At 52.1% G+C, this 13,378-nt stretch overlaps 1 protein-coding gene across 1 annotated transcript in view; it reads left to right on the top strand.

Annotated features, from left to right (window-relative positions):
* The first annotated feature begins 394 nt into the window (after positions 1-394).
* The window catches only part of USH2A (usherin), a 1,656,840-nt gene continuing 1,643,856 nt past the window's right edge, over positions 395-13,378 (top strand). The window contains exon 1 of the mRNA XM_063919430.1: positions 395-873. Within this exon, the coding sequence (XP_063775500.1) occupies positions 395-873 (479 nt within the window). The remainder of the gene's footprint in view (positions 874-13,378) is intronic.

Genomic DNA, 13,378 nt, shown 5'->3' with positions numbered 1-13,378 from the left:
CGGTCATCAACGTCGCCTAGCCGCATTATTATACAGGCTGAAAAATGACAGTCAGGAGCTGATTGGTTGGTCATTTATCTCTTTCCACTTTATCTCTCTCCAAGTTGTAATAACTACTATAGTGTGCGGAAGACTGACACCAATCGGTCAAACACCAGGGAAACTAGTAGAACAGTCGCAGATAGATAACAAGAGTGAGAAAATAAATACTGTATACTGTACCTGTATATTTGCCTAAATGAATATAATTTTGTTTCCTCTGCAGGTGAATAATAATGGTTCCTATCCGACAAGATTTATAACCGACAAGATAACGTCCAATCAAAAAATGTTATGTATTCATGATGTGAAATTCTGATAAAAGTATAAGAAGTTGTAGAACGATTGATACAACATGCGTCGTCCGCCATTGATTAGTAAATACGGTGCTTTGCGCATCGCAGCAATATTATTGGGTTGCTGTAGCTATCTCCCTATAGTCGGCGCACAAGGCCTCTTCCCCACGCTGGAGAACGTGGCAGCGTTTAAGCCTATCTCTATAGAGCCACCTAACGCCACGTGCGGCTTCCCACGCAGGAGCGTTTTCTGCCATAGTGATGAGAGCGCGGAAAGCCTCCAGACCTGCGCTCAGCGCTTATGCGTCCAGGATTGCCCCTATCGCTCTGTCTCTCCGCTCTACCACCCGCTTCTCCTGGGCGACCTCGGAGCCTGCATCAGGGAGGACAGGAGGGACGTCCACCCTGGGTCCAGGAACAGCTCCAGCAGCTTCATATTTTATGATCACCAGGACTGCGTTGTCACAGCGCCAGCTTTAGGAGTCGGAGGCTCATTTACTCTCACCGTGTGGCTGAAACCTGAGCAAGATGGTGTAATGTAAGTACGGAGGCATCTGTTACCTTCACCCCGAGACAGCCCAGAGACAGTTCCGAATAGAAAGAGACACTTACTAGAGAGGATGTAGCACCATAATGTCCGTAGTTAGGCGACGGATTCTGGGTTGATTACACTTGGTTAATGGTTTAGAACACAGGTTCTCAAGCTCGGTCCTCAGGACCCAACACAGGTCATGTTTTCCAGGTCACCTGTGGATTTAAAAAATGTGACAGTTGGTGGCACACAGAACACCTGCTGGGTGACCTGGAAAACATGACCTGTTTGGGTGTGAGAACCACTGGTTTAGAGCATAGATAATACCATTGTACGCTCTAATTGTTTTCACTATAAAGTTACAGCAAAATTAGGATGTATACGGTTTTATTATTATTACTATTATTATTATTATTATTATTACTACTATTATTATTATTACTATTATTGGCCCTCATTCCGAGTTGTTCGCTCGTTCTTTTTCATCGCATCGCAGTGAAAATCCGCTTAGTACGCATGCGCAAAGTTCGCACTGCGACTGCGCCAAGTAACTTTACTATGAAGAAAGTATTTTTACTCACGGCTTTTTCTTCGCTCCGGCGATCGTAATGTGATTGACAGGAAATGGGTGTTACTGGGCGGAAACACGGCGTTTCAGGGGCGTGTGGCTGAAAACGCTACCGTTTCCGGAAAAAACGCAGGAGTGGACGGAGAAACGGTGGGAGTGCCTGGGCGAACGCTGGGTGTGTTTGTGACGTCAACCAGGAACGACAAGCACTGAACTGATCGCACTGGCAGAGTAAGTCTGGAGCTACTCTGAAACTGCTAAGTAGTTAGTAATCGCATTATTGCGAATACATCGGTCGCAATTTTAAGAAGCTAAGATTCACTCCCAGTAGGCGGCGGCTTAGCGTGTGTAACTCTGCTAAATTCGCCTTGCGACCGATCAACTCGGAATGAGGGCCATTATTATTATTATTATTATTACTATTATTACTATTATAATTATTATTATTATTACTATTATTACTAATATTATTATTATCTCCTATATAATAGCCCAGATCTGTGACTTTGTGATTCATTTGCTAACGCTGGGCGGAGTCACAACAGTGGGCGGAGTTAGTCAAATGAGTCACAGATCTGGCCAAATCTATAGGAGACTAGGAGCAGAAGCAGATAGTATGGGCATGGCACAGGCAGGGGTGCATACCTCCCAGCTTTCTGCAGGAGCTTTCTTCAGGCAGAAGGAGGGACACACACTCGGCGAAAAGGGGGCGTGGCTTCACGGGAGGGCCCCGTTTTCGTCAATGAGGGGGCATGCCCAGTGCTCTGTGAGCTGCTGGCATGCCCCCAGGGGCTGATTATGAGTCCGGGGGGCCCAGGGCACTTGAGACAGGGGAGCCCTATCTCATTGCTGTGCCTGCTGTGGGTTGGGGGCGTGGCCTAATCGCGGGGACGCGAGGCCACGCCCCCTTACGCAAATTCCGTGTTTTTTTTTTTTTTTACATGGAATTTTGGCCCCTCAGCTAGGGGTAAATCCAGAGGGGGTGGTCGCTCCCCCTACACACCCGCACAGGCAGAAGAAAGCAGGGAGACTGCTGCCTCCCTGTAACACCACAGACCTGCCAATACGCAGCAGCGTGTGCTGACTGTAGCACAATGCTGCCGTTGTTGCTGGCAGGACAGGGGGGGGGGAGCTTCTGAGCTGGGACAGAGCTACTCGAACCGGGGGGCCCCCTAAAACTGTGGGGCCAACGGTACATACCCCCTGCCCCCCCCCCCTTAATCCGGCTCTGCTGCTGGAACCCCCCCTTAATCCATAAGGGGGGATGCCCCCTCTCCCTCTGTCTCCACTATTCACCGCTGCTCTGCTAAGCAGAACAGCGAGTACAGGAGCTTTCCAACTGACCCCCCCGTTACCGCGGGACACTGCGTCCCGCGGGTGGGACAGCGGGACAAACCCAAAAAAATGGGACTGTCCCGCGAAAATCGGAACATTTGGGAGGTATGGGGGTGTGTGAGGGGGTATGCCGTACAGACAGACGGGCACCGGCTCACTGTGTGCTTGACCCCCCCCCCCCCTCTCTGGCGCGGAGGAGCGTCACTTTCTGACACACTCCACGCTTCTTAGCTGCAGTTTTGTGGGGCACCTGCCGCTGTGCAGGTTCCGTACTGCCTCTGTTATCTCCAGCCCCGGCAACCCCACCGCTAGCTGCAGCGCTGCCACCCACAGTGAGGTGCGCCCAGCTCCTTCACACACTTTAGCCGGCGGGTAACGCTGCAGAAGTCCGAGCTGCTTGCAGGCTCCGACCCCCTCCTCCCTCCAGCCGCAGCATCTCCTGGGGGCTAACCAGTCACTCCCAGTCTCCCCTTACCACAGTGCCCGGCAGCTGCGCAAGGTCTGCGGTGTGTGACTGAGGAGGGGGGGAGGGATGCGGACGGGCAGAGGAAGCTGGACTCCAGCCTAAGAGAGTCAGCCATGCCAAGTCTCCACCAGCAGCAGATCCCAACAGGTTGGAGTGGAACAGCAGCAGCCAGCAGCAGTGACTCCGGTAAGACACATCTGTCTGTCACCACTGTTTTGTCCCTAATACCAATCTCTCCCGTGCCCTGTGTTCTGTCATGTCCCTGGCCTTGCCCTGCCACTTTTATCCTGGCCCTTTCACCCTTATCCTGGCCCTGTCACCCTTATCCTGGCCCTTTCACCCTTATGCTGGCCCTGTCACCCTTATGCTGGCCCTGTTACCCTTATCCTGGCCCTGTTACCCCTATCCTGGCCCTGTTACCCCTGTGCTTGCCCTGTCAACCCTATACTGGCCCTGTCACCCCTGTCCTGTTCCTGCCACCCCTACCCTGGCCTGTCACCCCTATCCTGTCCCTGTCATTTCTGTCCTGGCCCCGTCGCCCCTGTCCTGGCCCCGTCACCCCTTTTCGGACCCTGTCACTCCTGTCCTGGCCCCGTCAACCCTGTTCTGACCCTGTCACCCCTGTCCTGGCCCTGTTACTGCATACCCTCCAACTACCTTTTTGGCAGGTACAGTACCAGCAGCGCCTCCAGACCTCTCCCCAATGCACCACACCTCCGCACCTTCCCCTCCACCACATGCGGCACTCCACCCCTCCCCCACACGCTGTGCCTCCAGACCCCCTACACCACCCGCGGCTCCCACTCCTCCGCCCCTTCACCACCCACAGCACCTCCAGGCCCCCTCCACCATCCACCCCCTTTATATGTCTCCCCCCACACCTGCCCCCCTCCACCCGCAGCATCTGTAGATACCCTCTTCCATCCGCGGTCCCCCCCTCCCCCACCCCTCCCTCACCAATGGCACCACCGCAGCTGCCCCTCCACCACCAGCAGCACCTCCGGACCTCCTTCCCTATGCGCCGCACCACCCGTACCTGCCCCTCCCCTACCCATGGCGCCTGCGGACCCCTACCCCACCCCGGCACTCCCGCCCCTTCCCATCCCACAGCACCTCTGGAACCCTTCACCCATCCACAACATCCCCACACCTGCCCCTCTCCCACCCATGGCACCCCTGCCCCTCCCCCACCTGCAGTGCCTCCGGACCCCTCCCCAATCTGCATCCCCCACTCCTCTGCCCCTCCCCCACCCGCAGCACCTCCCGACTCTTCCCCATCCGGGCCCCACCCCCACTTTTGCCCCCCCTCCACCTGCAGCATCTACAGACACCATCCGCAGTCCCCCCCGCACCCGCTACATTCTGTACATCGTGCCCTGCAGGTGCTGTTCACGCCGTCGCAAGGGGCTGCGCCTCCTTCACCATCACACGCCCTTTCATTGTGCAATATTTAACCACTAACAAAGGAATGCAGGTAATACTTTATATAATACAAATATTGAACCCCAGAAAGGCATGCAAGGGTTAAGGGGGCGTAGCCCCTTGCGACGGTGTGAAGAGCGCCCGTAGGGCGCGATGAAGCACCTAGTTATTATTATTATTATTATTATTATTACTATTATTATTATTATTACTATTATTATTATTATTATTACTATTACTAGGTGCTTCATCGCGCCCTACGGGCGCTCTTCACACCGTCGCAAGGGGCTACGCCCCCTTAACCCTTGCATGCCTTTCTGGGGTTCAATATTTGTATTATATAAAGTATTACCTGCATTCCTTTGTTAGTGGTTAAATATTGCACAATGAAAGGGCGTGCGATGGTGAAGGAGGCGCAGCCCCTTGCGACGGCGTGAACAGCACCTGCAGGGCACGATGTACAGAATGTAGCAGGTGCGGGGGGGACTGCGGATGGTGTCTGTAGATGGTGGAGGGGGGGCAAAAGTGGGGGTGGGGCCCGGATGGGGTAGAGTCGGGAGGTGCTGCGGGTGGGGGAGGGGCAGAAGAGTGGGGGATGCAGATTGGGGAGGGGTCCGGAGGCACTGCAGGTGGGGGAGGGGCAGGGGTGCCATGGGTGGGAGAGGGGCAGGTGTGGGGATGTTGTGGATGGGTGAAGGGTTCCAGAGGTGCTGTGGGATGGGAAGGGGTGGGAGTGCCGGGGTGGGGTAGGGGTCCGCAGGCGCCATGGGTAGGGGAGGGGCAGGTACGGGTGGTGCGGCGCATAGGGAAGGAGGTCCGGAGGTGCTGCTGGTGGTGGAGGGGCAGCTGCGGTGGTGCCATTGGTGAGGGAGGGGTGGGGGAGGGGGGGACCGCGGATGGAGGAGGGTGTCTACAGATGCTGCGGGTGGAGGGGGGCAGGTGTGGGGGGAGACATATAAAGGGGGTGGATGGTGGAGGGGGCCTGGAGGTGCTGTGGGTGGTGAAGGGGCGGAGGAGTGGGAGCCGCGGGTGGTGTAGGGGGTCTGGAGGCACAGCGTGTGGGGGAGGGGTGGAGTGCAGCATGTGGTGGAGGGGAAGGTGCGGAGGTGTGGTGCATTGGGGAGAGGTCTGGAGGCGCTGCGGGTACTGTACCTGCCAAAAAGGTAGTTGGAGGGTATGCAGTAACAGGGCCAGGACAGGGGTGACAGGGTCAGAACAGGGTTGACGGGGCCAGGACAGGAGTGACAGGGTCCGAAAAGGGGTGACGGGGCCAGGACAGGGGCGACGGGGCCAGGACAGAAATGACAGGGACAGGATAGGGGTGACAGGCCAGGGTAGGGGTGGCAGGAACAGGACAGGGGTGACAGGGCCAGTATAGGGTTGACAGGGCAAGCACAGGGGTAACAGGGCCAGGATAGGGGTAACAGGGCCAGCATAAGGGTAACAGGGCCAGCATAAGGGTGACAGGGCCAGCATAAGGGTGAAAGGGCCAGGATAAGGGTGACAGGGCCAGGATAAGGGTGAAAGGGCCAGGATAAGGGTGGCAGGGCAAGGCCAGGGACATGACAGAACACAGGGCACGGGAGAGATTGGTATTAGGGACAAAACAGTGGTGACAGACAGATGTGTCTTACCGGAGTCACTGCTGCTGGCTGCTGCTGTTCCACTCCAACCTGTTGGGATCTGCTGCTGGTGGAGACTTGGCATGGCTGACTCTCTTAGGCTGGAGTCCTGCTTCCTCTGCCCGTCCGCATCCCTCCCCCCCTCCTCAGTCACACACCGCAGACCTCGCGCAGCTGCCGGGCACTGTGGTAAGGGGAGACTGGGAGTGACTGGTTAGCCCCCAGGAGATGCTGCGGCTGGAGGGAGGAGGGGGTCGGAGCCTGCAAGCAGCTCGGACTTCTGCAGCGTTACCCGCCGGCTAAAGTGTGTGGAGGAGCTGGGCGCACCTCACTGTGGGTGGCAGCGCTGCAGCTAGCGGTGGGGTTGCCGGGGCTGGAGATAACAGAGGCAGTACGGAACCTGCACAGCGACAGGTGCCCCACAAAACTGCAGCTAAGAAGCGTGGAGTGTGCCAGAAAGTGATGCTTCTCCGCGCCAGAGAGGGGGGGGGGGGTCAAGCACACAGTGAGCCGGTGCCCGTCTGTCTGTACGGCATACCCCCTCACACACCCCCATACCTCCCAAATGTTCCGATTTTCTCGGGACAGTCCCATTTTTTTGGGTCTGTCCCGCTGTCCCACCCGCGGGTCGCAGTGTCCCGCGGTAACGGGGGGGTCAGTTGGAAAGCTCCTGTACTCGCTGTTCTGCTTAGCAGAGCAGCGGTGAATAGTGGAGACAGAGGGAGAGGGGGCATCAGGGGGTATGGATTAAGGGGGGGTTCCAGCAGCAGAGCCGGATTAAGGGGGGGGGGGGCAGGGGGTACGTACCATTGGCCCCACAGTTTTAGGGGGCCCCCCGGTTCGAGTAGCTCTGTCCCAGCTCAGAAGCTCCCCCCCCCTGTCCTGCCAGCAACAACGGCAGCATTGTGCTACTGTCAGCACACGCTGCTGCATATTGGCAGGTCTGTGGTGTTGCAGGGAGGCAGCAGTCTCCCTGCTTTCTTCTGCCTGTGCGGGTGTGTAGAGGGGAGCGACCACCTCCTCTGGATTTACCCCTAGCTTAGGGGCCAAAATTCCATGTAAAAAAAAAAAAAAAAAAACACGGAATTTGCGTAAGGGGGCGTGGCCTCGCGGCCCGCGATTAGGCCACGCCCCCAACCCACAGCAGGCACAGCAATGAGATAGGGCTCCCCTGTCTCAAATACCCTGTGCCCCCCGGACTCATAATCAGCCCCTGGGGGCATGCCAGCAGCTCACAGAGCACTGGGCATGCCCCCTCATTGACGAAAACGGGGCCCTCCCGTGAAGCCACGCCCCCTTTTTCGCCGAGTGTGTGTCCCTCCTTCTGCCTGAAGAAAGCTCCTGCAGAAAGCTGGGAGGTATGCACCCCTGCCTGTGCCATGCCCATACTATCTGCTTCTGCTCCTAGTCTCCTATAGATTTGGCCAGATCTGTGACTCATTTGACTAACTCCGCCCACTGTTGTGACTCCGCCCAGCGTTAGCAAATGAATCACAAAGTCACAGATCTGGGCTATTATATAGGAGATTATTATTATTATTATTATTATTATTATTATGGGTACTGTATATTTATTAGAGGTCGATTTTAATCGATCTCCATCTATTTCAGTTATAGATCTTAATCATTGTTGGGCTTCCAGGGCTAAAACACACATTTACTAACATTTAAAAATGAATGTAAAAACATCATCAGTTAGTAAATGTGGAAGCCCAACAATGATTAAGATCTATATCTGAAATAGATGGAAATCGATTAAAATAGACCTTTAGTAAATACCCAATACTGTCAATCTGACGTAAATCATCCAGTGACCAGGGTCGTAGAGCGCCATGCCAGGTACCGGTAAAGGGGTTGGGGAGTGGCGTTATAAAGTGGGCGTGACTATGCCATTTAATAAAAATAAAAAAAATATTTAATCACAAAATAATTGCGGGTCCCCACAAGATGGGGGGGGGGGGGTTTAACAGTGAGGGGTGGGGGGTCATTTCCCCAGAGACCTGCACATCACCTAGTGCTCAGAGTCACTGCCGCTGCCTGCTAGAGAGAAGGTGCATCCTCTGAATATGTCTTTAGGCTATCATACATTTTCCTGGGGACCTACTGGGGACAGAGCCCACAAATGAGAAGGCTTGGAGGTATGTGTGTGTATAAACTAGGGATGAGCGGGTTCGGTTCCTCGGAATCCGAACCCGCCCGAACTTCATGTTTTTTTACACGGGGCCGAGCGACTCGGATCTTCCCGCCTTGCTCGGTTAACCCGAGCGCGCCCGAACGTCATCATCCCGCTGTCGGATTCTCGCGAGGCTCGGATTCTATCGCGAGACTCGGATTCTATATAAGGAGCCGCGCGTCGCCGCCATTTTCACACGTGCATTGAGATTCATAGGGAGAGGACGTGGCTGGCGTCCTCTCCGTTTATAGAGAAGAGAGTGAGACAGTAGAGAGAGACACAGTAGTAATTTTGGGGAGCATTAGGAGGAGTACTAGTTACTTGCTGAAGTGATAGATAGTGTGACTGTATATTATCTGACTTGTGGGGGAGACACTGACAGTGGGGAGCAGTTAGAGTCTGAGAGCAGGACTCAGGAGTACATATAACGTACAGTGCACACTTTTGCTGCCAGAGTGCCACACTGCCATTGTGACCACACTGACCACCAGTATAATATATATTGTGATTGTCTGCTTAGGAGTACTACTTGCAAGTTGCTGATAGTGTGACCAGTGACCTGACCACCAGTCACCACCAGTTTAATATATATATATATATATATATATATATAATTGTATATAATATATATATATAATATTGTATACCACCTACCCGTGTTTTTTTTTTTTCTTTCTTCTTTATACATACTACTATAGTAGCTTACTGTAGCAGTCTGCGGTGCTGCTGAGCTGACTGTGTCCAGCAGGTCCGTCATCAGTCATTACATAATAAATATATATACCTGTCCGGCTGCAGTACTAGTGATATTATATATATATATATTGATTTCATCTCATTATCATCCAGTCTATATTAGCAGCAGACACAGTACGGTAGTCCACGGCTGTAGCTACCTCTGTGTCGGCAGTCGCTCGTCCATCCATAATTGTATACCACCTACCCGTGGTTTTTTTTTTTTTCTTTCTTCTTTATACATACTACTATAGTAGCTTACTGTAGCAGTCTGCGGTGCTGCTGAGCTGACAGTGTCCAGCAGGTCCGTCATCAGTCATTACATAATAAATATATCTACCTGTCCGGCTGCAGTACTAGTGTGATATAATATATATTGATTTCATCTCATTATCATCCAGTCTATATTAGCAGCAGACACAGTACGGTAGTCCACGGCTGTAGCTACCTCTGTGTCGGCAGTCGCTCGTCCATCCATAATTGTATACCACCTACCCGTGTTTTTTTTTTCTTTCTTTCTTCTTTATACATACTACTATAGTAGCTTACTGTAGCAATCTGCGGTGCTGCTGAGCTGACAGTGTCCAGCAGGTCCGTCATCAGTCATTACATAATAAATATATATACCTGTCCGGCTGCAGTACTAGTGATATTATATATATATATATATTGATTTCATCTCATTATCATCCAGTCTATATTAGCAGCAGACACAGTACGGTAGTCCACGGCTGTAGCTACCTCTGTGTCGGCAGTCGCTCGTCCATCCATAATTGTATACCACCTACCCGTGTTTTTTTTTTTTCTTTCTTCTTTATACATACTACTATAGTAGCTTACTGTAGCAGTCTGCGGTGCTGCTGAGCTGACAGTGTCCAGCAGGTCCGTCATCAGTCATTACATAATAAATATATCTACCTGTCCGGCTGCAGTACTAGTGTGATATAATATATATTGATTTCATCTCATTATCATCCAGTCTATATTAGCAGCAGACACAGTACGGTAGTCCACGGCTGTAGCTACCTCTGTGTCGGCAGTCGCTCGTCCATCCATAATTGTATACCACCTACCCATGGTTTTTTTTTTCTTTCTTCTTTATACATACTACTATAGTAGCTTACTGTAGCAGTCTGCGGTGCTGCTGAGCTGACAGTGTCCAGCAGGTCCGTCATCAGTCATTACATAATAAATATATATACCTGTCCGGCTGCAGTACTAGTGATATTATATATATATATATATTGATTTAATCTCATTATCATCCAGTCTATATTAGCAGCAGACACAGTACGGTAGTCCACGGCTGTAGCTACCTCTGTGTCGGCAGTCGCTCGTCCATCCATAAGTATACTAGTATCCATCCATCTCCATTGTTTACCTGAGGTGCCTTTTAGTTGTGCCTATTAAAATATGGAGAACAAAAATGTTGAGGTTCCAAAATTAGGGAAAGATCAAGATCCACTTCCACCTCGTGCTGAAGCTGCTGCCACTAGTCATGGCCGAGACGATGAAATGCCAGCAACGTCGTCTGCCAAGGCCGATGCCCAATGTCATAGTACAGAGCATGTAAAATCCAAAACACCAAATATCAGTAAAAAAAGGACTCCAAAATCTAAAATAAAATTGTCGGAGGAGAAGCGTAAACTTGCCAATATGCCATTTACCACACGGAGTGGCAAGGAACGGCTGAGGCCCTGGCCTATGTTCATGGCTAGTGGTTCAGCTTCACATGAGGATGGAAGCACTCAGCCTCTCGCTAGAAAACTGAAAAAACTCAAGCTGGCAAAAGCACCGCAAAGAACTGTGCGTTCTTCGAAATCCCAAATCCACAAGGAGAGTCCAATTGTGTCGGTTGCGATGCCTGACCTTCCCAACACTGGACGTGAAGAGCATGCGCCTTCCACCATTTGCACGCCCCCTGCAAGTGCTGGAAGGAGCACCCGCAGTCCAGTTCCTGATAGTCAGATTGAAGATGTCAGTGTTGAAGTACACCAGGATGAGGAGGATATGGGTGTTGCTGGCGCTGGGGAGGAAATTGACAAGGAGGATTCTGATGGTGAGGTGGTTTGTTTAAGTCAGGCACCCGGGGAGACACCTGTTGTCCGTGGGAGGAATAGGGCCGTTGACATGCCTGGTGAAAATACCAAAAAAATCAGCTCTTCGGTGTGGAAGTATTTCACCAGAAATGCGGACAACATTTGTCAAGCCGTGTGTTGCCTTTGTCAAGCTGTAATAAGTAGGGGTAAGGACGTTAACCACCTCGGAACATCCTCCCTTATACGTCACCTGCAGCAAATTCATAATAAGTCAGTGACAAGTTCAAAAACTTTGGGCGACAGCGGAAGCAGTCCACTGACCAGTAAATCCCTTCCTCTTGTAACCAAGCTCACGCAAACCACCCCACCAACTCCCTCAGTGTCAATTTCCTCCTTCCCCAGGAATGCCAATAGTCCTGCATGCCATGTCACTGGCAATTCTGACGAGTCCTCTCCTGCCTGGGATTCCTCTGATGCATCCTTGCGTGTAACGCCTACTGCTGCTGGCGCTGCTGTTGTTGCTGCTGGGAGTCGATGGTCATCCCAGAGGGGAAGTCGTAAGCCCACTTTTACTACTTCCACCAAGCAATTGACTGTCCAACAGTCCTTTGCGAGGAAGATGAAATATCACAGCAGTCATCCTGTTGCAAAGCGGATAACTGAGGCCTTGACAACTATGTTGGTGTTAGACGTGCGTCCGGTATCCGCCGTTAGTTCACAGGGAACTAGACAATTTCTTGAGGCAGTGTGCCCCCGTTACCAAATACCATCTAGGTTCCACTTCTCTAGGCAGGCGATACCGAGAATGTACACGGACGTCAGAAAAAGACTCACCAGTGTCCTAAAAAATGCAGTTGTACCCAATGTCCACTTAACCACGGACATGTGGACAAGTGGAGCAGGGCAGGGTCAGGACTATATGACTGTGACAGCCCACTGGGTAGATGTATGGACTCCCGCCGCAAGAACAGCAGCGGCGGCACCAGTAGCAGCATCTCGCAAACGCCAACTCTTTCCTAGGCAGGCTACGCTTTGTATCACCGGTTTCCAGAATACGCACACAGCTGAAAACCTCTTACGGCAACTGAGGAAGATCATCGCGGAATGGCTTACCCCAATTGGACTCTCCTGTGGATTTGTGGCATCGGACAATGCCAGCAATATTGTGTGTGCATTAAATATGGGCAAATTCCAGCACGTCCCATGTTTTGCACATACCTTGAATTTGGTGGTGCAGAATTTTTTTAAAAACGACAGGGGCGTGCAAAAGATGCTGTCGGTGGCCAGAAGAATTGCGGGACACTTTCGGCGTACAGGCACCACGTACAGAAGACTGGAGCACCACCAAAAACGCCTGAACCTGCCCTGCCATCATCTGAAGCAAGAAGTGGTAACGAGGTGGAATTCAACCCTCTATATGCTTCAGAGGTTGGAGGAGCAGCAAAAGGCCATTCAAGCCTATACAATTGAGCACGATATAGGAGGTGGAATGTACCTGTCTCAAGCGCAGTGGAGAATGATTTCAACGTTGTGCAAGGTTCTGCAACCTTTTGAACTTGCCACACGTGAAGTCAGTTCAGACACTGCCAGCCTGAGTCAGGTCATTCCCCTCATCAGGCTTTTGCAGAAGAAGCTGGAGGCATTGAAGGAGGAGCTAAAAGTGAGCGATTCCGCTAGGCATGTGGGACTTGTGGATGGAGCCCTTAATTCGCTTAACAAGGATTCACGGGTGGTCAATCTGTTGAAATCAGAGCACTACATTTTGGCCACCGTGCTCGATCCTAGATTTAAAACCTACCTTGGATCTCTCTTTCCGGCAGACACAAGTCTGCTGGGGTTCAAAGACCTGCTGGTGACAAAATTGTCAAGTCAAGCGGAACGCGACCTGTCAACATCTCCTCCTTCACATTCTCCCGCAACTGGGGGTGCGAGGAAAAGGCTCAGAATTCCGAGCCCACCCGCTGGCGGTGATGCAGGGCAGTCTGGAGCGACTGCTGATGCTGACATCTGGTCCGGACTGAAGGACCTGCCAACGATTACGGACATGTCGTCTACTGTCACTGCATATGATTCTCTCACCATTGAAAGAATGGTGGAGGATTATATGAGTGACCGCATCCAAGTAGGCACGTCAGACAGTCCGTACTTATA

Source organism: Pseudophryne corroboree, chromosome 4, assembly GCF_028390025.1.
Source record: "Pseudophryne corroboree isolate aPseCor3 chromosome 4, aPseCor3.hap2, whole genome shotgun sequence".
Lineage (NCBI taxonomy): Eukaryota > Metazoa > Chordata > Amphibia > Anura > Myobatrachidae > Pseudophryne > Pseudophryne corroboree.
This window is presented reverse-complemented; position numbering and strand designations above follow the sequence as displayed.